Here is a 27039-nt window from a genome sequence, read left to right as displayed (position 1 = left end):
CAGCCAAGGTTTCAGCCCTTAAATGGAGTTTGCTCTTCAAAAAACTACCCTCTCCTTCCCCCTCTCAGAGCCCAGGAGAACGTGTGGAAGTGGCAGTTTGCAAATTAACTACTGAGTCAGAAAAGCTGAGGAAACGTTCTACTGTCGTCTGGTCAGTTCTGCCGAGGCTCTGCGCCTCCACCCCCACTGCACTGTACACCCCAACAGGAGCAGAACAAGCAGCATAAAGAGACAGAGGGGTGGGGGGGAGGAGCAGACCGACTGCTTCCCTCAGGGGGACTCCAGCTACAAGTACAGTTACGCTTCCCGGTACCTGAAGAGGAGCATGAGGGACCCAAAGAAACTCCGGAAGTTGTTGTGCCGGTTGATGTGACTCTCCTCATCCAATTTGATGTTTCCAAACACCTTGAGGAGAAAAAACAACAGGAAGCCACGAGCATTACTGAGCTGTGACGTGTGTCCAGCGTATGGATATTAGATGCACCTGCAGGGCTGCCCAAGGCCACGGGCACGGCTCCTCCTGACACTGAAGCAAACGACCCAAACCCAGAGAGTCCGCTGGAGCCCGTGCTCTCGGCCTGATCTGCAGGAGTAATAGTGTCCAGGGAAGCCAAGAGGACCACAGAAGGCAAGATCTTTGCCCGTTATTCTGCCTGCAGGTAGCTCCGCCCACACCTAGGCTGGCCTTCTTATTCCCATGGTACCTGTCACCATGGTACTCAAGCCGTCTGTCAAAGACATCACCCCATAACCAGAGCCAGGGAAGGAGCTCCCCCTCTCTTCCTGTCCCAGGTAGTAACGGGATGTCTGTGTTTACAGATGTGATTTATGGCTTGGGCAGATGCTGCCCTGGAATTTGCAAGGAGGTTAGGTCAGAGAAGGCCATGTCTGGCTTCTCTGGATGTGTTCCTGTCCAGAGCGTCACATTTGAGAAGGTCGATATGTCTGTGAGCTAGAGTCCCTGAGAATGAACGCACCCATAAAAAGTCCGGGCCAGCGGGATGACGACAGTCAGGGCAGCTGGGTGCTTGGAAAAGGAAAAAGAAAACGGATTTGGGCAGAACTGGCTAGAGCGTGAATTTACCAATCTGCTATTGGTCGCTGGGCTCAGAATGGGGTCACCATGCAAATTCACATGAAAAAAAGAGGGAAAACCCAGAGATCTTTATCCACAGACAGTGACTAATGATGAGCTTTCAGATGTAGTGCGGCTGGAGCCAAGGTAGAGCCACAGTCTCTTTTGATGAGAAGGGGGCCTAACGTACGCACTTTCCTCTCCGTCCATGTTTCCGAGATCAGGATCTAGTCTCAGGAGGCCCTGTTTGTACAACTGAAGGCATACAGGTCACTTTGCCAGCCATTTGAGACAACTTTCAGCCTATCTTTAACATGTTTCAGCTTATTTAATATATGCTAAATGGAACACATTTTCCCCCCTCACAGTTTTCAGAATGTGCAACTGAGGAACAATCTCTGCCTCCAGTTATTTTGTTCAAATAACTCCCACTGACACCTGCTTTGGGAATTTGTTCCTAATGTTTTTCAAAACCCAAACACTACTTGTTTCTCAGGGAGAATGGAGCGGGTTGAGCTACGCAGCACTAGGGAGGAAATAAGAAAGAAGCGGTGAGATGTGTTCAGCAGATATCAGATGGGCTCCAAACAGACCAACAGTGGCATTGAAAACAATCCCAAATGATCAAATCTAGTTCTGGACACCCCAGGAGGAAACTGTCATATAGCCTTCCCTGTGTTCACATCTCTTTATTTTCACCCTCTTGGTTCAGAATCCACGATCTATCCCTGATTCATCAGATTCACAAAACTTCCAGTGTTTTTTCCTCCCTAGGACACGCTTGAAGCCATCATTAGTTGTCCTCATTATGATTTTCTCAAACACCTTATTCAATCATGAACTAGCTGGAGGGCCCTGTGATTTTGCATGAGGTATGTATGGAAGAGCCAAAGAAACAGAAGATACACTGAATATACTCTAAGATAATTTTCAAGCCAGAAATGTATATTTATTGTGAAGGTGGTCTTTAAATGTTTTTCACTTTTTTTTTTTTTTTTAGCTTTGTACTTAGCCCTTGTCACAAACCAAAATCTCTCACACATCAAAAGGGTATAGAAGAGAAAAAAGGGATACTGAGGTCCGTCAGAAAACTTACTGAAAGTATTTAAATCCATCTTCACTTGCACTCACAGAGCTTTAGAACTAGAAAGGACCCGTGAAGCTATCTATCCCAGTCCTCTATTGTACTGGTGAGGGTGCTAAGGCCCACAGAGGTTCAGTGACCTGTCCAAGCTTGCACAGCTGGTCAGTGGCAGAGCTGAGGCTGAAAGCCTCACCTCTAAGGACCTGTGGCCCAGGGCTCTTTTCCATACTCAGCAAGTTACGCCTTCCTTCCAAATCTGCAGATTCCTCTGCCACGCTCTCTTCTTCCAAGATGCCTCTGAAAGTTCAGAATAACAGTTCTCATAGACACATCTTGTGGTTATTTATATCTTTCCAGTGCTTTGTCTACTGCCCTTTGCCTTTCTGTTTGCATGGATCCCTCTGCTTTGTTATAACTATTAGAGATGCAATCTTTCTAGTGACAAGCTGAGAGAGAGAGAGAGAGAGAGACAGAGAGACAGAGAGAGAGACAGAGAGAGACAGAGAGAGACAGAGAGAGAGACAGAGAGAGAGAGGAGGGGAGGAGGTAAGAGCATCCATCTAGCACAGTGTCTGGCACACTCAGGACTTCAAGTTAGGGCGAAACGCTTTAGCATTATGAGCCGTACTATTAGTAACAAGTTAATGCTGGAGATGGTGTAATTCTAGTTTATTTCGCTTGAAAATGAAAAAGCAAAAATGCATAAGCAAAAAAGAACTTAATCATATTTCATTGGGCTGTTCGAGAACATTTTAATTCTAGAATCAAATGTTTGAGAGTTAGAAGGAACTTAGAAGTCACCAAGCCAACCTTAAAACTTTGGCTGGGATTCAGCTTTCAACACACTTGGACATCGTCATTCAATCTCTACTGACATGTCCTCTGTGAAGGAGAACGCATTCCTTCCCAACCAAGTCACACCTTTTGACCTTGACATTCTACTGTATTTTTGGCGAACAAACTACCTAGTAATGGGATTAGAAGAAGTGCAGGCAAAAGAGCAAAAGAAGAGACTTTCGGAGATGCTATTTACGGAAAGGGCTGCTGACTCAGCAAGCCTGGGAACTGTGTCCAATGACTCCAGACAGCAGGTACCATTGAGAAGACAGCTGGCAGTCCAAAGATGGCCAAACTGCCTGACTGCCACTTGCCTGAAGTTCTAGGCTGGGGTTTACTCTCCTTTATCTACAAGTCAGAAAGTCAGGCTCCCCTAAACAAGCAGAAAGCCTCTGTATCTGACTGGGTGGGTTCGTGGGCTATACTGCTGGCTGTTTTCAGTAGGAGCCCACCCACCATAAATGACAGTTGCCTTTGAAAGATCTTTTGGCGTCTTCCACTCAGTGGCCCTCTGGCTACCTGCATAAACATCCAAGGTGGGAACCTGACCCACTTCTCAATTCCAAAACTGGAAAGGCTGTGGTAACCCAACTGTCCGGCAAGCTGCATGGCCCTTTGAGAGAAATTCGCTGGAATGTGGCTTTTGGGTCTTCCTAGAATTGGGCATGCTGCCAGGAACTCTACAAGTTGTTCCCAATGGTGCCTCTTAGGGCATAAATCTCAGCCATTCAAGATGAACTTGGATACATTTAGTGTTGCTGTATACAGGAGAACAACTAAATGACTTTTTTAAGACCAAGCTCAAATATGGGAGATTCTAAACAATGGATCGTAATGAACCTTGCCCCCTACTTAGTCTCATGGGGGACCCCTCAGGTTAAGAACAATGGTGCCATCTTTGCTGTAGTTCTGTTGCCACGCCCACAGAAGTCCAGCTTGTCATACGTCAGCACCATAGTCTAACAACCTCACAGGAAGCCCCTGAATATCTGGGCGACTGCCTTGGGAAGCCCAGCACATGGGCAAGTGCCAAGGTCACATTGCTACAAGATCCTGGGAGCGTGCCCCTGGGCAAGAAGGGTTCTTTAAAGTACCCTCAGTCCTGTTTGCTCATGCTGTTGAGCCAGAGATAATCTGGGCAACAACTGTCCCCAACCAGGCCCCTGATGCACCAGCTCACCTGCATCCCAATGATGGCGTAGATGAAGAAAAGCATGGCGATCAAAAGGCAGACGTAGGGGAGGGCCTGGAAGGAAAGCAGAGATATGACCATGAATTCAAAGGCAGGCAGCTCCCAGGTTCGACCACTTGCCCTCATGGGCAGTCCAGGAACTCTTGCCCTGAGGCTGACTTATACAGACATTCCTAGGACTGTTTCCTGGGGCAGCTCTGTTTTGGGGTGCCATACTTTGCAGACGTCCACGTCCTCTGACAGATATGTACGCTGTTGGCCACAGAGTGGCTTGTAATTTACTTTCTGCCAAGAATATTCCCTCTCCCAGAAATGTGGCCCAGATCTACAGGGAGAACTGGGAAACCTTCCTGGGCCGGGGACTCATCCCACTTTGCATGCGGAATATTAATAACCTGGGCAATCATGATGCAAATTACACAGCAAGCATCCAGCTTTGTCTCCTGAATCCCTGTATTACCCCCTCCCACGCCCTCACTCAACGTGAAGCCCATATGGAGAATCTGTAAGCAAAGCAAATGGGGTCTCAGTTGTTTGTCAGTTCCTAGAAAGCTCCTTCATCTTCTGATAAAACACCTTTTCCCAGGGTTTAAGCCTCCTGACATTTCACTATGAGTCACGCAATATCCCCAATATCTTTTAAGTGTTAGCTACCACCACACCCTGCCACGAAGCTGGGTGGCACAAAATCCTGTACTGTGCAAGCTAAGCGCCGCTTTGAGATAACGTTTCAATTATGGGGGTGAGGCGGGCAAGGAACAGAGATGTAAGACAGGAAACTGCTCTTGGGGGCTGGGGGAGGACACAGACATAGGGCAGTTTGGTTTTGGGGACAGGGTGGGCACTGTATTTTTGGGGTCATCTCGGTGCTGACATGGACGTCCCTCTTCTTTACCATCCAGGAAGCTCCCAGGAAGACAGTGCAATTGTGTGTCGCTACCGTATCTACAGTGTGGACAGCACGGATCCCAGGGGATCAATTAAAGGCTTTCAGACTGCACGAGCAGGGCAGAGCTAACAACAGAGCTCCCTGAATGAAGAGGCCTCGGAGACTTCTGCAACTTGGGTGAAGGGTAACATGAAAACACAGCTGAACGTTGGGGGGAGAGCCCCTCTCTGATGAAGTGCTGACTTGCAAGACCTTGGGCACAATGGCTGCATTTTGAGGGGCCCTGTGAAGACTCCCTCTGCGGAAAGGGAGCAGGTGTCTCGCCACCTGGGGTGCTGCTACCTTTTACTACCTTCCATGTTGACCTCCTGCCCGTATTCTCCCTTCTGCACCCCAACGTCGCCAATCCCTAGCTCATCTCTCCCGACCCCTAGAACTTTAGAAGGACCAAAGATTCTTTCTGATCTTTCTTATCATGTTATACATTTCAACACAAAATAAGGGAAAAGAGGGAAGAACTGAGTAGGGGTCCCTGGTGGAGAACTGGGGGGTGCTCAGGGCTGGGGTGTGGGTGGGTGGGGACAGGCAGTGATCATGTTTTTTAAATCATGTGGCTCTCTGCTGTGTCTAGGCAGCACCAGCCTTTGTTGTGTCAACATCGAGAAAATGACTTCTAAGCTGTGTCGCAGCTCTGTTCTGAAAAGGAAACACCTATCTATCAGAGTGTCACCTGGAGGCAGAGTCACCTGTTGTCACAGTTCTCTGTGTATTCACGGGGATCAGCCAACCACATGGCCATCAATTTTTGACACGCTTTTTCTTTGTCCTCAATAGTATCCCTTTTTACAGAGAACTGGCACTCATGATAATATGACAGGTTGACACATATATTTTTTAAGAGGTTCGCAAACAACGGGAGCTTGTTGGACAGGTCTCTAAAAAAAGATTTTAAGAGCATCTGGTTTGAAGTTCTAAATCCGAATTCACTGGAAACTCAGATGGTACATTCTTGCTACGGTTTTTCAGATGTCTCCCCTGCCATTTAGCTTTGGAAAAATGGTTTTCCAAAGGCCTCTGTGGGAGTTCTCACACCAAATAATTACTCTGGGTACGACAAAAGTGTCCAGGCAGCTCCGCGGGGCCTGAAAAGCCTTAGAACTGGTGTCTCATCTCAAACACTAAGGGCCTGATGGAGACGTAAATCAGTAACGATGGTGTGGGCTGAACTCACTTTCAACATGACGAGAAACCACAAATTCACTTCTTTATGCTAATTTGTAATTTAAAAATACAAATAATTAAAATAAAGAAGGCAAATCTGTGATTTCTCATCTTTGAATCACTTAATATCATCAAGTCTATTTTTAAAACATAGTCATTTTAAACACTCCTCTTTTGGAAGAGGAAAACAGTAAGCATTTGGACAGCATTTAGGTCCCCAGAACCTTACGAATAACTAATGATGGTATTTGCTGGAGCCTGGAGATATTGAAATATGCTTAGAAAACTCCTTTTACTGGAAGGGTCTGCCAGTAAAGTGGGTCTCGGGTATTGATTTTTAACTTACATTTATCACATATACACCTGTGTACGTTCCCATGTGATTGTTCAAAAGCAGCTCACCATGTTAACCTTGCCAGACACCCTATTAGTTGGTAGGGCACAGAGGTACCATTAGCGTGCTGTACACTCAGGGGTTCAGAAGACACACAATGATGACGACGTGGGGGGACAGGTATGAGTCATCTTGCTGTAAAACACAACTCAAGGAGTCCTGTGAAAAACTGTTACGTGGAATAAAGCCACTGCCGCATCCCTGAAGATGCAGAGGGCATGTGACTACAGGTGGCTGGCTCGATATGAACAGGATGGCATGGGGTGTTTCAGGATGCCTTAGGAGGCAGCACAGCTTGTCAAACAAGCCCCCCTGCCTCAGTGGACAGAGAAGATAACTGAGTTATCAAGTTGAGATGTTTTTCTAGAATGAGATTCAATCCAGTCAGACATGAGCTGACCACTGCCCAGTCGAGTTGGGCTGTAACTAAGAACGGTCATACGTATTGAATGATTCTGACAAATGCCATGTCTACTAGCTTCAGTGTCCCAGAGGTGAAGGGACTTGTGCAATGGCGCCAGGTTACCTGGCTGCGCTGCCTGCTATGACAGGGCCACCTCAACCATCAAAGAGCAGGAGCTGGTACCTCTTACCTTAAAGGACTGCACGAAGGTCCAAAGTAAAATACGGATGGTGTAGCCCTGACGCAGAAGCTTGATGAGGCGGGCGGCTCGAAAGAGCTTCAGGAAGCTCATGTTGAAGCCACTGGTGTTCACCAGCTGGTGGAACAAAAGCAAACATGTAATTAGTGACATTATAGTCATTTAGAAAATCTAAGCACTAGTATTGGCGTATTTATCCCTCGTTCAGATCATAAAAGTGGACGTGGATCCTGTCTTGCTTTTAACCCCATCCCCAACTGATGGGCGAGTGAGGACCATGTCACTAAGCCTTCCCAGACCTGCCTTCTATGCCCACGGTGGAGGGTATGGAAGTTCCCCAGAAGGGTGCACTGCATACATTACACAGAGCTGGCCCCCCTAGTCTGTGGCCCTAACTTGGCACTTAGATGCCAACAGAGCAGATCTAACGATCCCTTCCACCCGTGACAGCCCTCCGATATTCACAGAGAATTGTGATGAGCTCTCCAAGTCTTCTTTGGGACGAGCTATTCAGGTCTAACGACTTTGAGGGCACAGATTCTGGGCCTCTTTTGTGTCTCTCCAAGAATCCAGCATAACACCTTGCACACCAGATCTCTCCTGGCACCCTCTATTCACTCCACGTATCCACAGAGATGTGTGCTATTTGAGTCATGCCCATGAAACAAAGCTTCCACGAGAGCCAGTACCCTTCAATGTTTGCGCGTTCTGGCGAAAGCTCAGGAGTGAAGAAGCCGACTCCGAACACCCGGAGGGCTACACATTTGGTTTGATGAGTTAAAAATGGAATGAAGGTGCAGTGGGTTTCTTTACTGCTACTTCAGAGCCAAGCTGAAAGATAAGACTCTACGAGCCATTCACCTTACTGTCTGTCAGAATGATTTCCGTGATACTGCCGATCACGGTGATGAAATCAAAGATATTCCAGGTGTCTCGGAAGTAGTTCTGCCAAGTGGATTCAGTCATGGGAGCATCCGAAAGAGGAGGGAAAGAAAACAGGGAAGAAAATAAAAATGGAGGAAAGACATCTTTCATTACATGACACTGTCACTTAGGGTTAAAAACTTGTCATTCAGGTACAAGTTCATTCTAACTTTGGCTTCCGTTTCCTATTTCTAACCGGAAGTGTTATTTCTCCTTTGTTGATTTGGGAATTTCTCATTTGGGAAGCAGTTCCGTCACTAGTTGAAGACCTTGATTTTGAAGGTGTCACTCAAAAAGCTCATGGATGAAAGAGATTTGTGGCTAAGAACATTATAAAATCCAAAAAAGAGAGATCATCATTGTCACCTACAAGACAATACAATTATCTGTAACATTAACCTAAGGTTTTCTACAACTATAACTTTTTAAATTATCCATCTTGTATCATGTTGATCCTGTAAACATACACTTCTGACTTTCAGTTATCAATAAGTCACAGAGACGTCCTACGTGACTAAAGATCAAAGATGTGCCAAAAATCTCCATGAACTCCATCGAGCCTTTTCTAACCAACTACTGATCGACACGAGGACTTCCTCTTTCCCTCCTTTCTCTGCTCTGCTATACCTTTTGAGGAGGTGTAATGAAATAAAATACAAGGAAGCTGAAGGAGATGAAGGAGGAAAAAGGACCTGGAAAACCCACCAACCAGATAACACTCTGCTTAATAGCGAGAGTGGGCTATGTGCCCATTTCCGGGGCTCAGGTGAATGCAGACCTTGGACTAGATTCCTTAAAAGAAAAAGGACCCGAGTCTCCCCAAAGTCACCTGCTTGCCCGTGGGCAGCACCTCCCATAAGAGACTCAGAGCCCTGCAGAAGTGCACCCCCCACAACTGGCATCAGTGAGTCCTTCCTATGTGTGCCCAATGCTGGCCCTGGCCCTTGGCATTCATTCAATTCATTTATTCCTCCCATGGAGCCTAGAGGTAGGGAGTGATACCTACGAGGTCTGACAATTAAGCTCACGAACTTGTTGCAACGATGTTTCTAACCTTTTTTTAATATCAGAGGGATTATTCATTACGAATTTGTACCAACTGAACAAACAGTTAATCAAGTTTACTATTTAGAAGTGCTGGAAAGGTTGTGTGACAAAATTAGGTGACCTGAACTTTTCGCCAACAATTCATGGCTCTTGCATCACAACAATGTACCAGCTCACATGACACTGTCTATGAGGGAGTTTTTAGCCAGTAAACAAATAACTGTATTGGAACACCCTCCCTACTCACCTGATCTGGCCCCCAATGACTTCTTTCTTTACCCGAAGATAAAGGAAGACATTTTGATGACATTCAGGACATCAACGGTAATATGATGACAGCTCTGATGGCCATTCCAGAAAGAGTTTCAAAATTGTTTTGAAGGGTGGATTAGGTGCTGGTGTTGGTGCACAGCTTCCCAAGGGGAGTACTTCAAAGGTGACCATAGTGATATTCAGCAGTGAGGTAGGTAGCACCTTTTCTAGGGTGAGTTCGTGAACTTAATTGTCAGACCTCGTACGTTCATAAGCTATTGAGTGGCAGGGTTAGCAAGGAGAGTGGGGAGAGCTATGCAGTAAAGAGAGAGGCGTGCAGGGAGAGAAGCTACATTTAATGAGCACCTACTCACGACTAGACGTCTTAGATGCCTTGGACACACTGCCTGATTAGCTACACCCAACGCGTATCTAAGGCTATAAGGCAGCTGTTGTTACCTTCATTTTATGAATGAGAAAAGTGAGGCTTAGAGAGCATGTCTGATTCCAAAGCCACAGGTACCTGCCAGGTAGAGAAACCGAGGCTCACAGCTTCACAATCGCACTTTCCATGAACAATACCTACATCTTCGAATTGAGTCTCTGAACTCCTCCATTCTCAGGGCTGCCCTGCTCTCAATGTGGGGTGACCTTCCTAATTCTTGGATAGGCCTCAATATAGCAGAGAGGATGAGAAGATGGAGGGCCTGGGTCCCAGAGCAGGATGCTTTCTAATACCATGTGGTAGACAGCAGAACAATGCAGGACAGACTCGTCGTGGGTACAGTGTGGGTTTTCAAGGCAGACAGGCCAGGAGCTGCACACTGGCTCTGCCTTTCTGTAACCTGGCGTGAAGTATTGCATTTTCCTGAGCCCTGCATTTTCCTGACAACTGCCTACCTAAGGGAACTTTACGAAACTAAAATGAGTAACACGTAAAGTGTTTGGTACTTAATCAACAGCCAATGTATGCTCATTCGCGCCTTGTTTTTCCTTCTCCCTTTTTGTTTTTTCAAATTCCCCTGACACTTTCCAATTCTACCGCCTCTTATTGTGTGACCTTTAAAAAGCTATGTAATCTTTCTGAACGTCAATTTCCTCATTTAAATGAACAATAATGACCGTGATGATACGTGCCGTGCTATTGCAGAGTCATTGAGAAGATCTGACAAAACAGGACACAGTAGGATATTCTGAAAACCTAGAGTACTCTCAGCGTACAGATGTATTAGGGACGAGTGGTGCCGTTTATATTACGAAAATGCCTCTAGACCTTGAATGTAAACATGGAGGTGAGGCTGGGAAGGAGGCAGGCTTTGGGGCCGAATCATCTGTTTAAGCTTGTGGTTATGAATCCAGCATTCACCATAATTAGACACATAATGGGGGACTTGGGAGCTACTACACGGCTGCTATGTTTCACTGCGTTTTGCATCACAGACGGTGTCAGTACCACACGCAAGTAATCAATATGCACAGGGAAACTTCCCCGCGTGGCACCACTTCTCCCTCACCCAGCTCACCTTGCTCAGGGCTGGACTGTATTATCCGGGCATCTTTGCTGGTGGTGGTTTCTTTTTACTCTTTTATTTCCCCCAAGTCTCAAAACACTCAAAAGGGAGTCAAGCAAACAACAAAACAGCCACCTGCAACGGTCTCCTTTCAACTCGCCTCCCCAAACCATCAAATTAATGACTTTTCAAAGAACCATCAGGAGAGCAAAAGCAACACTCGCAATTATGAAGCCGCTACCAGACAAACCCTTCTTTCAGATAACAAGCGAAGTTTCTCTTCTTGTAGGGAAAGCCATATACTTACATAATTCGGAACGGTAGCTCACACACTAAATAAGTGTGAAACAGCTGTCAAGTGGTTTCATCTGCATCCCACTGGTCTCCCTGTATACGCTGAAGTGAGGCGGGGGTGCAGGGAGGCCTATTTTGTTTACAGGGCACTGAAGCAAAGGGCTAGATTTGCTTAACACTCTTGAGAGCAGATGCAAAAATCTGCCAATTATAATTAGTAGTTGAGAAGTAAAAGGAGGACTCACGCCAAAAAGCTCATCCCAACCCTCCCCAAACCTGATTCCAGAATACACACATATCTATCTCTATTTATCTGTCTCCCTGCTCCCCCGACACACACACACACACACACACACACACACACACACACACACTTTAAAGGTCATTAGCCTTTGTAAGCTTAAGTAATAAAGTAATAAACATTTACTTTTGTTGGCAGAAACTACTCTTCATGCAACTAACGGATAATTTGGTAAAATCTATAACCTGCTATGTTAGAGGCCAAGAGGGACAGATCTTTCCTCATTTGAGTTATGAAATGTTATGCCTTTTACCAGTAAACAAGCACTGAAGGTTTATTAGTCCAATCCGCGTTTTGCTCCAAATGACGTATAAACTGCAGCGCTAACGAGACCCAATATAATTGTCACCCCTGACAGAATCTGTCAGGACCAGAGCTGATGGACAGATGAGTGTGGTGCTGGGGTTTCCTTTGCCCTCTCTCCTAACACCCTCACCCATCGCCTCGTCTCTGCGGCAGTTTACTGGCAATCAAAAGGAGCCCATAGTCAGGTGGGTAGGTACAGGAACCATTTCTGAAGCGCGCTAATCACCCTCCTGCCGACAAACGCTGGGACGCACCCCAAAGGAAGGGCAGACAAGCGTGAGGTGATGCAGGACAGGGTCCATGACGTACCAAGAAGCCAAACGCGATGACCTTCAGGACGCATTCCAGGGAGAACACCACAGTGAAGGCGATGTTCAGATACTTGAGGGCCAGTTCGTACGTACAGGGAGCAGAGTAGTACTGCAGGAAGGGAAAAGAAGAGAGAAAGAACCAGACCCTTAAGGTGAGAGGTGTATTCTGTGTCAGCGACGCTGGCCATCTCTCATCCCTGCCCTCGGGGGACACTCTGCTGCGTGGTGTCGGAGAGACGGACATGGAAGACTGGACGGCATACCCTGTGTGGCAGAACAAAACAAAACAGAGGGACACACAGACCGTGCCCCCAAGGCTGCTCATGAGCCACACAGCCAGCCTTCCTCGAGACGAAGGTGGGCAGGGCAGAAACATTTTCCAGAGTTCATTCCTTGCCCATTGAGTATTACATAAGATCAAATCTCTTCCAACACTCCTTTAGAACGCCACGGTCACCTCTACCCCTGGACATAGCGACCCTTGTCTGCATCTCACTGCCGCCACCACCTTCCATCTTGGGAGCTACTAGACGGCTGCTATGTTTCACTGCATTTTGCCCATAAGACCCAGAGACTGAGCTGTTGGATAAGATAAAAAAGAGATTCCACGATGGAAAAGGAGGTCAGGAGGCAGCAGACTGGGAAGGTGGGCTGTTTTCCCAGGGTCTCGGGCGTCCGCGCAAGCGCTCTGGGAGGGGACAATCACCGAGGTTGGGCCCCCGCCAGCACCTCGGCCACCACCCTCACCTTCATCATGAGCACGACGGTATTCAAGGCGATCATGGCCATGATGGTGTACTCGAAGGATGGCGACACCACGAAGTGCCACACGCGGTACTGGAAGGTGTGCCTGTTCTGTGGCATGTAGCGGGTCAGGGGCTTGGCACTGATGGCGAAGTCAATACACGCCCTCTGTGGAAAGTCACGGGGGGTCATTAGCCCCAGCCCAAGTTCCCTAAACCTTGCACACTGGTGGTTCTGTCAGATGGTGAGAAGGAGAAGACGGGCTGTGCAAACCGAAGAGAACTGCACGAGCAGAGGTAAAAATGGTGACAGAGATTGTATGGTCAAAACCACAGGGAGATGTCACCTTGAACGAATGCACAGAACTGGGGGTGGGGGTGGGGGTTCCGGCACATGGGCTAAGAACTTAGTGGTTATTAATAATGTCCTTTTTCTACATAGCATGTGGCTGAGATATTTAGGCAGGAACCCTTACCTGATGCCCTCAGTCCAAAGGAAAAATCTCTCTCTATGCATTCCCATAGCATTTATTTGCATTTCCCTTATAGTCTCTTAACAACTCCTAGTTCAGTTCCATTATAAAAATAATGAACCATACAAAGTGCCAGAACTATGCTTATTAGAAAAGCAATAATAAGAAAAGCCATATTCCCTTCCCCTAGAGCAAATACACACCACAGAGGGACGCGGCCAGGTGAGCAGATGTCTTCACATTATAATTCTGGCACACATTCCCCCACTTCTAGACAACTGACGTCCCTTCCAGTTCTCTGTGTCTCATGCATGGGCCTCAAGCAGAGCAGATGCTCAAAAAAATGTTTATTTGATGACTGAATAATTGTTTCTCATCTTCTTTCTATAATTCTTAATAGAGTTAAGGAAATTCAGTTTTCCTTCCTAACACGGCTGGTCCAAGTCTCCTTTCTGGGGCCCTTGTGACAGTCCCACACTCCAGCCCACTCGTTTTACCTCATTCTTCTCCAGGCTGCACTCCTCCATCATCTTGTCCCCTTGCTCCTGGAAGGTGATGATGATGAGAGCCACAAAGATATTCACGAAGAAGAAAGGGAAGACCACAAAGTAGACCACGTAAAAGATGGACATCTCCATGCGGTTGCTGCGGCTGGGGCCTCGGTCTTCCTCTGTCACATCAACAGAGTGCTGTAGGACTCTGTGGGGGCAGAACGAGGGGGCACGGATGGTGGGTGGCCATCTTGGCAGCTGCTCTGGCTCAAGGCTTCATTAGGAGACATGCCACCTACTATCTTATCTGACCTCCTTGGCTTTTCAGATCTTCCATTACTATTTTTGGGGTCCATAAGAGCTACGTTGGTGGAGATTCAGACCCACTGCTCTTCTAGCCCCTGTTCCATCATGCATCCACCTTCTAAGCAACAGAGTGACATTATTTTATAGTTGAGTCAATACCATGAGACTCTTGGATTTCCATTTGGCATTTTGCAGCCGAGTAGGGTATGCTGCCACCAAAAAGGGGTGGCTTAGTAATGGCCAAGTCTCTGAGAAATCACCCTACAGCCATGGGCAGCGGAAGACAACTGTAATTTGTTACCTTCTTTACAAGAGGTCTGATCATAGAAAGTGTCTCTGCGTTCTACCAACTCATCCTTAACCCTCAATCCTCAGGTGCAGGGTCAACTTGGAGTATAAATCGATTTAAAACAGCTCCCAGCGACTCTTGTAAGGGCTAGAGAGCTGTTTAAAACTCATTTGTTCTATAGCAGTCAGATGGCTCTGCTCCACTCCTCAATACTTGGCTGAAACATCGAGTCTCAAATATTTCCCTGACTTTGTCATGTCGCTCTCGAGTTTTGCCTTAAGGATTTTCATTCTTCCTCTCTTCTGCCTCTCTCACCCACTCACAACCACTTACTCTCCCTGGTACAGTAACAAAGGGCTGTTCATCTTGAATCAGCTTCTCAGGGCAACCGCGTGGCCCCACCCCAGCTCACAGAGAAGCATGCTGACTCGAACTCATCACTCACTGAGGCCATCCTTCCCCTGTGGAGACGGTGAAGAGGGTCAGCAGGGCCCAGATAATGTTGTCATAGTGGAACTCGTGACGCTTCCATTCCCGACCTTTCACCTCCATCTTGTTTTTCTCATGATCAACGTAGTTGCCTCTAAAAGCAGTTAGAAATGAAATGGGGCCTCTTCACTAAAGCTCATGGAAGAGTGAGGACATTCTATGGACTTCACTAACGTGGGGGTAATAATGGCCAGCATATAAATTAATGCAAGAAAGAAGGAATTTCATTAAAGGCAGTGCATTATTGTGGGATACAAATGGGATTGGGGGCCCGGTAGACACAGAAGATTAACTCCAAATTCTTTCACTCGCCACCCTGCAACCTTGAGCAACTTACATGTTCTGAACCCCAGCTTCCACATGTATGATATGCAAATAAAACCCATGTCGAAAGGTTGTTAGGAAGATTTAAAATGGAAAAACCAGCTGTCAAATGCCATGTACCACGTGTGATACAAAGAGGTGCTCGATAATAGTTTAGCAACTGCCTCTTTCCTAAGAGAGGAACGGAGATGGCGAGAGAGAAAGGACAGACCTATCTACAGAGGGTCACGTGGGCCTCCTGGGAACACGCTTTAGCAGAAAGGGAGAGGTGTGAGCGGTGAGCGCCGGTGGCACTTACATGCACTCCTTCTCGGTGTCCTTGGAACTGTCCGTGCAATAAAAGAACTTTCCCTTGAAAAGCTGGACTGCGATGACAGCGAAGATGAACATGAAGAGCTTGTAGACAATGAGTATGTTGAAGACGTTTTTCAAAGAAGTCACCACGCAGTCGAAGACAGCCTGTGGAGAGAAGTGAGAACCCAGGCGCGTGAGGCCCTGGCACAGCCTGCGCTTTTGCCCAGAGCCGAGTGGGGCCACGGCACCACCAGTCAGCCCCACCGAGAAGGTGCCTCCAGAGATATGACCCTGATAAGAAGTGACACTCATGGGCTTCAGAGCTGGCTTCCGAGCTGGCCATGACTACAAGGACCTAAAACCTGGGGAAGGAACCTGTGCTCTGAATCGGACAGTAAACCCAAAGCAGTAGCAAGTGAGAAACAGAAATCTGTTGCAGAAAGGGATTTTGAGGTCATGTAGCCCATTTTAGCCATTAACTTGTCCCAGAGCTTACATATATTTGGTGACATTCTTAGATTTCATTTATATACAGCATACCGTTTTTCTCTTTACCTTTGTAAGTGGATCAGAGAGTAATTAATAAACTATCATCTTTGTTCACTTTAATGATGTCTTGTAATACGTTCATACATTTGCTCCAATTATGGTCAACACTTTACCTACGTGTTCTTGTCTGGGTTGGGGACAAAGACGCAACAGCTGCTGTGGGAAGGGACGGAGAGCTGCCCTCTCCTGGACATGGACCGAATCAGGAAGTTGGACTTCAGTTCAAGGCGATGGATCTCCCTCTGGAGAAGCCATTCTAACCCTAAGCCATGAGAACCGACATGGGAATTTGATACATTTCAAGCCATTTTTAGGTTCTTTTCTAGGTTTTTAGGTTTAGCTCACTGCAGAGTCTCGCTCCACGGTGGTGTCACATTTGTGCAGTTGCTTCTTCAAAGCGCTGGGTGAACACGGCTGGTTTAATTAGTTCAACACTGCAGGGACTGTGAGTGACACGCAGCCTTGTGGAATCATGAGAGTCACCTACATTTCCCTCAGGTTATGGAGCTGCAGAGAGAAGCCAGCACTTCCTAATTAAATGGAATTAACCAAGGTTGGGGGTGGCCTCTCCAGTCTGTTAACTAATCTCATCTTGCCACCTGTACTTTCCTCAGGACCCCAACACACCTCAGAGGAGATGAGACCACAGGAGCCTGGGCTACAGATAACAAAGTGGTTAGGGCCCAGGCTTCCCGCCAAACCTGGCTGGGGTTGGGGCAGAAAGGAATGCGTGTGTATGGGCACTGACCCAGGCCAGGCCCTGTGCTGCGCCCCCTATAGGCGGAGGGTCGGAACGAACAGAACTGCCTGACACTGTGGGAGATACCTTCTCCTGGAAGGAAGGCAGGACAGAGAAGGATGAAGGCAGGCATGAGGGCACGTCCTGTGAGGCATGAGTACCTCTCCTGGGAATCCAAGCAGATGGGCCAGGGCCCTGGGCCCTGAGAGGAAGCCATGTCTTGGCCAGTTGGGGGCCTTTGAGAAGTGACTTTCCAGCAGTCACTTTGATACACCTCATTGGTTTTGCCACCTCTCTGCAGGACCAGAACGCAGAAAGGGTAGCAGTGTCCTGAGGCCAGTGCGGATGGTGGTAGAGGGGTTGGTGGGGAATATCAGAGGTTATGTGAACCCCATGAGAAAGGGGAACTAGGAAGCGGGGGTGGGGTGGGGCGGTGGGGTCCCTTGTTCCCTCTCGGGTGGTAGCTGTCGCTCATTCACAGGAATTCAGGAGAGAATTTTTCTCCTATGAGGCTTCAGCTTCCGTAACAGCAAAGTATGTGTGTGAGGGAGACAGGTTCAACCTGCCCCACACATAACTTGAATGATAAAGTGCACCCCGAGGGCAGGAAGGCTCAGGGAAAGTGCCCAGCGGGGGTCGAGCAGCGAGGGCCCTGTCAGGGAGCAGAACCAACCTACCTATGAAAGTGCAGGTCCTGGCAACGGGAAGAACTTAGTGCACTCTAGCTCACTTTCCCATTCTTCTCTGCTTCTGCCCCAAATGACTGTGTTCTTGGGCAAGTCACTGACCCATGTGTGCCTCAAAACTAGGAAGGGTCCATGCTAGACCACCCTTTCCTTCTCTAGAATTAAGAGGAGAGAAACCATCCCCGGTTACTTAGCCTGAGCTCGGGTGCAGACCACGATACACAGAGGGTTCCTGCTGCTCCATCTTGGTGTTCTGGGTCCACCTTAATGACCCAGGCGGTGCCAGGACAGTCACACAGGCTTCTCCCTGGATGACACGCCACAACCAGAGTGTAGAAAATACCATCGGAGGCTGGACACAAGAGGCAAAACCCCCTTATAGATTTCTTGGGATGTTCATTAGTTTTCTTTGAAGCTAAGACCCCGTAGCTCAGGCAGATGGAAAGAAGCTCCGGCCCCGTGGGAACAAAAGAAACGTTCCCAGAGGTGATTTTCCAAAAGGAAGCCAACCATCGCTACAGAGAGAAGACAGGAGGGGGGCACCTGTTGGGAGGAACTTGGACAACGTTACCTTGAGCTTGGGCAAGCGCTTGATGGTCTTCAGTGGCCGCAGCACGCGGAGAACCCGCAGAGACTTGATGGTCTTGATGTCCCGCCCCTTGTTGGTTCTGCCGGGAGAAGCCCCCGGGAATCGCAGGGCCGGGGAAAAATAAAAGTGACATTCACACAATTGCATTCACGGCCACAGGGGACGAGGGAAGAGGTAGGCGAGGAGCCAGAAATTGGGTCGGAGTAGGCTCCTTCAGGGAGACCCCACAAAACGTGCTTTGGGAAAATGTTCCAGTCACGCCCCGGTTTGCACACACACGCGTGTAGACTCACACAGAGGAACACACAGGCACATACCCAGAGGCGCCCACACGCATTCATTATTACACACTTCCTCTCCCTAAGAGCCAGAGGACTGCTGCCCATCACCTCACTGATGAAGGGAGCATGGATGACAAACTGACTGGGGGACATGACTGGTAGCCCCCTGGGGAGCCCCACTGGGCCCGGGCTGGCGCTTCTTCAGCAATAGGCTCTCCAGTGATGTTGGCTAGCCTGATTAGTAACCCCAGGTTGAAAGCACGTCGCATTAGGGGACATTCCCTAGCCCTTTCTTTGGCTCTAGGTTTATCACCTCTGCAGAGTTCATTAGTTCAGGGGAGAGCGGGGTGAAGAGGGCTGGCAGGGACATTGCACCCTTGCTGTGCTGGGCTGCCTGCTCCACAGACACATGGCAGGTGGGCTTCTTGCCAGGACCTTGGCTCACCCCCAGTTATCTCTGTGTGGCTGGCTCTTTCCGCAGTCCCTTCCCTTCTCAGATGGTCTGCACTGGGCACAAGCTGCAGAGAGAGCCGCATACTTGGAGAAGGCCCAGACTACGGCCCCTGCCCACCTTTGTCCTGGCCCTACAGCCAATGACCCTCCCTACGCAGCCTCTCGGAAATGTCTGCTTCTAATGGAGAAAATACATTCTCTTCTTATTTTTAGGAATGAAATGAGTAAATCAACCTGCATTTCTCTTTCCACCCTGCTCATCCCCTGAGATTTCTGCATTCAATTCAAACAACTACAATTTGTAAAACATGCAGATGGCGGGAAATGAGACTCTAAACAGTGAGCTCAGGCTGTGGTCCTTTCCTCGCGTTGTCCCAGAAGACCACTACACCAACTACCCAAGGAAATGGGATGCAGAACATCCGATGCGCACTACAAGGGCTTCCGCCTGCTTTTCACTCTGTCCTTCCTGGCATACCACCCCTCACTCCCCTGGACAGGGAGATAAAAGTCCATCTATGCTTTCACAGAAGGCAAGGTAGGAAGACAGTTAATATCATTCAGGGAATGCTGGATATGCCCAGATTGCAAATTTAAAGACCCTCTTAACAGTTAGAGGTCATGATCTACAAGTAACTTTCATTCAAGCCTAGATCTGAATATAGACGCCCCCAAAGTATTACACTGATACGGTCTTCTGCATCCAGGGGCTTTGAATATTTTCTAAACTCTTTTACTGTATCAGGTTCATCTACTGGCCTATCTGAAAAAGGGAATCTCTAAGCCAAATACACATCCACATCCACACCAATAAGAACAGTCAAGAAGCCTTGCGACTCCTCGTTTGTGTTCGCTTGGATATCAGTGAAAGCTACCCACTCACATAAACTCACCACACCTTTCTCAAGAAGCCAGCTCCTTCCCTCCCAACCCTGCTTTCTCCCACCTCCAACACACTCCCTGTATTTTTTCTTTCAAAGAAAATTGAGAAAAATATTTACCCCAAAGCGTTCCTATGGAGGATCCAAACAGAAAGCAGTTAAAAAAAAAAAAGGAGAGAGACAGGGTGGAGAGAAGGAAGAGTCAGAAACTTCATGGAGAAAATAGATCCTTAAAGGCAAGAAAATGGAGAAACACAGGCCCGAGAGATCCCACTTACAGCCTTGGCACTTGCACAGTCCACACGCTTTGGGAAAGGCAGGCCCACACCACCTGCTCCACACCCAGCTCTCCAACCCGCAAAGGGTGAAAGCCCTTTACAGGCACTGCCTCCAGCTGGATAGCATGCTCCGTATCGTACTTTCTCCCACGGAGCCTAGCTTCACTGGACTTTTCTAAAGGTAGCCTTTTCCTTCCATTTCCTCAGCCATCTTCAGACAAACTTTTTGTGTTTCCAGTTATAAGAAACCCGGCTAGAGGACATACACCTGCTTTGGGCCAGAAAGAATCTCTCTGGAGAGGTCTTTCAAGTCATCGTGGCACATTTATACCCATGAAGGACTGCATTGGAAGAGGGTCACGTGGCCACCCTGAGAGGGCTACTCGGATGTCTCTCAAAAGTGCCAATGACCAACACATCAAACCACCTCAAAATATGGGGGAACGCATCTATCAAGGTCCTGCTGTCGCACAAACAGGTGACTTTTGATAAATTCAACGGCCAACTGTCCATTGTAAGCTATATACTGTGCAGCTTGAAGGAAAATCATCTGAGCTCTATTGGTGAGGCTTAGCATCAATAAAAAAGGGTGAGAAAATAAATGTTAAATATTTGAGATACCGTGTTTCCCCAAAAAGAAGACCTTGCTGGACAATCAGCTCTAATGCGTCTTTTGGAGCAAAAATTAATATAAGACCCGGTCTTATTTTACTATAATGTAAGACCGTGTCATATATAATATAATATGAAACCAGGTCTTATATTAATTTTTGTTCCAAAGGACACATTAGAGCTGATTGTCTGGCTAGGTCTTATTTTCGGGGAAACATGGTAGAAATAATGAGAGCGATCTTTCTGAATATTTATGTTTGGCTAGACTCTGTGCTAAACAGTTTTAGTGTAATTCTTTATTTGGACCTCCTAATAATTTTAGGGTGTAGGTATTATTATCCCCACTTCACAGATGAGATTCAGAGAGGTTAAATGAGTGCCCGGCCTTGGCAGGATGAGCTGGGATGGGGACCCAAGTCTGTATGATGCTTGGAGCTTTTGCCCTGAATCCTGAAGCCTCAGCGCCAGCAGGTTTTGATGTAGACTCTCTCTCAAACAGCTCACCAAATTCTAGAGCTGGAAAAAATCCCTGCAGTCCACTTAGCTGCAAAGGAAACTGCAGCCCAGGAAGATGTCCCTTGCGTAAGATGGCGGGGTGAGTGAGCCTCAGTGCTCGGGTAAACTGGCTGCTGCTACGAAGAAGTGCCTAGAATTCAGGCTTTGGTTCTTCGTTGCTGGTTGCTGTGAAGGTTCCTTTACTCTTTCTTTTCTTAAACATGTTTTTAAATGTACCACGAACTTATATTACACCACCATATGCCACAAAGACATCTGATGACCACCTTACTCAGTAAATGATCCCATATTCAAAATTGTGTTAATTTCACTGCAAATGACAAATGAACATGGATTTGGGGAATAAACCCAAGACCTCATGTGATAATGTCCAAATGTTCAGAGGGCAGAGGTACTACTTGCCCCTGCGTTATAACACCGTCTTTCACATGAGTAGGTAGGTCAGCCAAACATACCTCTATGCATTCAAATAATAGCATCATTGATGGAGTCCTTATTACACATCAGGAACCCTCTCCAGGTGCTGGACACACAAAAAAATGAGGTCCCTAACCTCTTGAAACTTACCTAGTCTAGTAGGGAAGACAGGTCTTCAGTAAACAAGCAAACGAATGGAAGTATTATTTCAAGCGACATGCCACGGGAAAAATGGAATCATTTGCCCGCAAAGTTTACCAAAACAACGACATAGGTCACCCTCTTTTCCCCAAGCTGCATTCGTCTTGTGCAAAAGCTAAGGGCGAATCTTCCTAAAATGAGAGGACAGCGTGGCATCAATGGATGGGCCGGTGGTCAAAGGCCACATACTCCAGGCTTCCACCTTAATATCCAGGGCACCTGAGGGTTCTCAGAGGTTCATACTCACTGATACCCATCTCATGAAAGCAGGCCCAATAATTCTTGCTTCTCCCACACACATGGATAAAGGACAGAATTTGTTCTCTACAATTAATTTTGTCCCAGGATCCTAGTAAAATGTCATGCTATGGAGCAAAGGGGATCTCTGACCACTGTGTGTGTGTGTCCTTTGTTTTGGAAAACCGGGTTCCGTGATGGTACACGCTGCTCTTAACGGCTGCCTGTAGTTTCCAGTGTACTGTGGGGGATGGGGCTACTTGTCCCATTCTGACTCACACAGGTTTGGGTCAGGGAAGGGAAATAAAGATTAGTCACTGCTCTGCACATCTCCCAACAGGTCTCTTACTGCAGTGGAGCCACTGAAAAGCTCTGAATTTATGTGGCTGCAGAAAAGCACGCTTGCATTCTCAGTTGTGTTAACCTGTGTTCAGCACCGATTTGAAAGTTGCCATGTGAAACGAAAGGAATACTGGATAACAAAGCCACAGAGTCAAGAAAAGTCTCAACAATTTAGCCCCCATTAATTAAACTGTATCGTAATCTACACATAGGCTAGGCCAACCGACCTTTCCCAAATCCATGCATATCAGAGTTATTTAATCCATTACTGAAGTCAGTAAGACTGCAAAGAAGACGTCTTATCAAACCAGGAGGACAAACTCTTCACACACTTTGAGACACATTGGTTTAGAAAGAATTCATGTGCTTTTTACAAATCCCTTAAATATACTAATCAGTTGATAACACTTTGCTAATCTTTGCTAATAAACGTATAATCAGAATTTTTTTTACACTGCCTAGCTAATTACTGAAATTTTATCAGGCTTAAAAATTGACTCTAAAGTTACAATTTGAGGATAATTTCCACAGGCTAGGATGCACGGGTCCCATTTAAATCGGGACTTAATTGGGCTACCCAATTTTCCATTTATTTCCTACTTATTTGGTAAGTTCATGGCTGCCCTCCAGAAAAAATGCCATGTTTCTCTCATCAGTAAAAGATGAGAATTTTCCAGCTCAGTTGTCAACTTGCCCTCCAGATCTTTCTTGTGTAATCACTCCTCATTCACTGTAATCTTGCTTTTCAGCTTCCAGGTCCCCCTTTTCTCAAAGGACATGCTCTCTAATTGATATCTGCTAGAAACTGGTTCTCCCTACATGGGGGGGGGAGGGGGGCAGAGCACGGACACAAGGTTCTGGAAAGCCTTTCCTCCTTTAAGTGGAATGGCCTTCTGCCCTCTGCCACAAGCCCAGGAGAGAACAGGGGGGTTTGAAGGAATCTCTTGCATTAGGGAAATAGACAGGCTCGCTGGAGTGTAAGGTGTGGGGTGTGGGGTGGGAGCGGAGGGGTCATGCTGGGAGGAACCTTGCTAAAGTGTCTGGACTATTATTTGTAGGCAATTATAATTACCATTTATTAAGCCCTTACTAAATGTTTGGCACTATATGGGACACTGGATATATTTTACCTTATTTAATTCTCACAAGACCGAAATATCGCTCTTTTTAATTTCCACTTACAGGTGAGTGTGTAGACATTCAGAGAGTCAAGGCAGCTAATAATCAACGGTGCTGGGATTCAGATCTAAGTTTACCTGATTCTGAAACCTACTTTCTTATTAACTCTGTACAATGCCTTTTCAGATGGGAACCACGGGAGGGTTTTAGCCAAAGAAGGAAACAGCAAAAGAAGCCAGCCGTTCCTGAGCTCAAATACTGAGATATGTCTCCGAGCATCCTTAGTCAGCTTAGGGTCCGTGAGTGTTCATGGAGAGAGAAACGTACAGATGAAACAGCAAGATGGACGAGGTCGGAATGCCCTTTTCCTTCTGGCCCGTAGGTCTTGCGCGTCTCCAGGAGGAGACAGAAGGCTCTGTAGGCTGAGGAGAGAGCCATACCAAGCTACCACTGTGAGTTTATAGGGGCTAATGGCTTAGAACCAACTACAATATCAGATAGAGAGGAGCTTAATGTCATGGCGAAAGCCCTGAACTTGAAATGAAAAATATCAATTGTTTAAGAACTGGCTTTGCTATGTACAAGTCAAATGTGTCAAACTAGTTAAACCTCAGGCAATCCATTGCTTAACTATAAAACAGGACTGTCCAGTGACAACTGAAATAAAGAGTGTGTACGCACTTTAAAAATTCTAAAAACCTGCGGAAATGAGGGAAGTTTTTCTCTGTGCATTGGCAATGCTTGTCTCTGGAGAGAGAACGCTCTAGGATCTATTGGTAAGGCTTATTCATCCATTTGTGTGAAGAATGTCAATGCAGCACTTTGACCTGGCACTGCTTAGCTGCTGCCAATTGGGGATTATTATGGTTCTTCCTGAACCATACCTCAGCATCTCCTGGGGTCACCCATGAGCCCTAAAGCTTCTGTGACTCTGCCATTTTCTTTGCTCTGTGACCAGAGCAGTATGCTAAATGGTTAGTCAGCGCAGAATTCTTTCCTTCTTGCACATGGAACTTCAATAAGCTCCCTCAACAAGGCTCAGGGTTGCCTTTGCAAACTTTTTTCTTTGCAAAACACAGCACCATGCTCTTAACTGGAAGGTATTTTTGTCCACGCAGTGAGAAGCAGCAGGGGACAGCAAAGCATCTGTCTCCTAGCAGTTCTGTGATTCAGTCTGGTCAGTCTAGTGACCTGATGTGTCCTGCTTCTTCGTCTTCACAGTCTAACCAGACCCGAAGACCCCTCATCTGCTGATCTTTCTAAGAAGGCCTTGATACTGGCTGAAGTCCAGCCAATACCCACCCCCACCCCCCACCGCCCAGCTGGAGACTAATTCCTAATGCTAGGCTGTGCCTCTGTGAGGGTGGATTAAGCAGATGGCTGGCAGGTCACATGATCTGAGCTGATACAGCCCAAGTCCCCTCGTGAACTCTCTGACCTGAATTACTCTAGAACTACATTTAAATCTGGAGGGCATTGTGATATGTTTCTACTAATCCTGTAGGACTGGGCTCTTGCCACGGCTATGAAGGATGGCTTCCTGTGCACGGTGCTTTTTGCATCTGGAGCTCGCTCCCACGTGGCTGGGGCCCTATTTTCTCTGATTAGACCATTTCATTTTGCTTGGTGCTGTGGCCACAGGCTGAGATCCCATTTACAACCAACCGTCTCCCAAGTGTGCTCTTAGTAAGAAGAACGACCGGAGCATTCACACCCATTGCCTTCATATGCTAAAGGCCTCCACCAGCACGTTCTACACGGGGCTCCCCAGCGCGCCGACAGCTCATGCAACAGACAACACGTTCTCCAGTGTTCAGGGAAGAACGTGTATACTGAGCCTCAACGCCCAGAGCAGGCACACTGGGAACGTCTCTCTCCTTCCCTCCCGCCATCTGGCTCCCACCTTGTCCCTCCCTGGACCCTCTTGAGGCAGTGAGAGCACAATACGGCACTGGACACCACAGTCCTGGCCATTAATCACCTTGGGTGCCCCTGCTGGGCACAAAGTCCGAGAGTCCCTCTCCAGGTGACTCTTAAATCTGGAGTCTCGAGGAGCAACATCTCTCCATCTGTTCACTGCTGGAAATTTCTAATTCTTGCTCAGCCGGCATCCTCAGCCCACAGATCCTGAGCTACCCGACGGCCAGATTTAATTCTTATCCTTCCTTCTCTTCCACAGAATGGCGGAACTGAATGGCCTGCCTAGCTCAGTGGTAAATGGGCCTCCTGTGCATGAAGCAGGACTTTGCCCACTCTATTCTTCCCCTACAAAATAGCTTCCTCTGGGAGACTCCCCTTTCAGTTCTAGAAGAACGGGGGCTGTTGAGAAAGAAGCCCCAGAGGCAAAGCTTGAGGTGTGAGGGGGCTGCCTTGGACACAAGCGCACCGGGAGGAACAGGAAAGGTGCAATGCAGGAGGAAGTCGGCCGGGTGTCAGGTGAGATGTCCGTTCTATCGTTGCTATGCTCTGCTGAGTGTGAGGACGTACGAGCATTTCAGTTCTAAACAGTGCACGTTCACACCTTCACAAACCTAAAGCCCCAAAGCAAAACCAGAACCAGAGCACCACGTCCTGTGGCTCCTTGGGGCCCTTCCAAATCGAAAACCGTCGGTGCCTGTGTATTTCATTGAATGAATTCCGAACCAGCTCAGCCACTGCGGCTGGTTTGGCACGCATTCGAAAGACCTTATCCATCTTAGCAGCTAGGGCACAGTGTCAAGTGTCAGGAAAGTGACATACTTCAATGAAAAGCATGCAATAAAAGCTAATGTGGGAAATCCGGTTCCTTCTGGCATCAAGAGGCAGACTGACTCATGTTTTTCCTTTCTGGCTAAGGACCGCGTAATGAAAGGCCAAGTACGGCTGTAATCCAGATGTCCCACGTGGCAGGGAGTCCTGACCTTACCGCGTGCCCCACTACAATGGCACAGAGCAATGGGAAGCTTTGGCGCCAGCTGCCAGAGAGCCTGCAGGAGTCTGACTGATGCACGCACCCAAGGAGGGGAGGAAGTGGGAGCAAAATCGCTAGTTATTTTTCTGTTAAGCTGTCTGTATTGACAAGCCATTATAAGCCGGGAGTTTACTATTCAGAATTCAGCTCAGGATAGCTCACCTGGTGACCTGACTTCTGCTAAGCAAGTAACAACATGTTGTAGAAAATGGAAGTGAAGAGGGTGCGGGGCCTGGGGTGGAGTGCAGGATTACACACATGCTCCAGTTCTCTCCTGCGTTCCCTGCTGAGATGCTGTCCCCTGGCCACCTGCCTGCCCAAAACCCTTTACTGAACACTGAAGACGTGAAACCCGAGGCCCAGACAGCATTACGTCACTGTGCAGGCTCCCAGAAGGCTCATGAACTCAACCGGGCATAGTGGTCACATGACTTCCCTACAGGGCAGCTGGCTCTGAGGGGTGCCCCAAAGTGAGGGAACGTGCCTGATGTGCAGATACCCAAAAAATGCCAAGGCTGGAACCATCTCTGCTTTCCCACC

The 27039-nt window shown here is 47.5% G+C and overlaps 1 protein-coding gene across 8 annotated transcripts in view; it reads right to left on the bottom strand.

Annotated features, from left to right (window-relative positions):
* CACNA1E (calcium voltage-gated channel subunit alpha1 E) overlaps nucleotides 1-27039 on the bottom strand; it is a 453931-nt gene that overhangs the window by 32583 nt on the left and 394309 nt on the right. For all 8 annotated transcript variants that reach the window (XM_074322331.1, XM_074322336.1, XM_074322333.1 and 5 more), the window contains 11 exons: nucleotides 19948-19959; nucleotides 18195-18291; nucleotides 15654-15814; nucleotides 14988-15125; nucleotides 13954-14155; nucleotides 12988-13152; nucleotides 12239-12349; nucleotides 8156-8239; nucleotides 7286-7411; nucleotides 4177-4242; nucleotides 314-405 (listed from right to left, as the gene is read on the bottom strand). In XM_074322331.1, coding sequence (XP_074178432.1) covers nucleotides 314-405; nucleotides 4177-4242; nucleotides 7286-7411; nucleotides 8156-8239; nucleotides 12239-12349; nucleotides 12988-13152; nucleotides 13954-14155; nucleotides 14988-15125; nucleotides 15654-15814; nucleotides 18195-18291; nucleotides 19948-19959 — 1254 coding nt within the window. The remainder of the gene's footprint in view (nucleotides 1-313; nucleotides 406-4176; nucleotides 4243-7285; nucleotides 7412-8155; nucleotides 8240-12238; nucleotides 12350-12987; nucleotides 13153-13953; nucleotides 14156-14987; nucleotides 15126-15653; nucleotides 15815-18194; nucleotides 18292-19947; nucleotides 19960-27039) is intronic.

This window comes from Rhinolophus sinicus, linkage group LG17, assembly GCF_036562045.2.
Source record: "Rhinolophus sinicus isolate RSC01 linkage group LG17, ASM3656204v1, whole genome shotgun sequence".
Classification (NCBI taxonomy): Eukaryota; Metazoa; Chordata; class Mammalia; order Chiroptera; family Rhinolophidae; genus Rhinolophus; species Rhinolophus sinicus.
The sequence above is the reverse complement of the archived record's forward strand: the minus strand, read 5'-3'. Positions and strand labels throughout refer to the sequence as shown.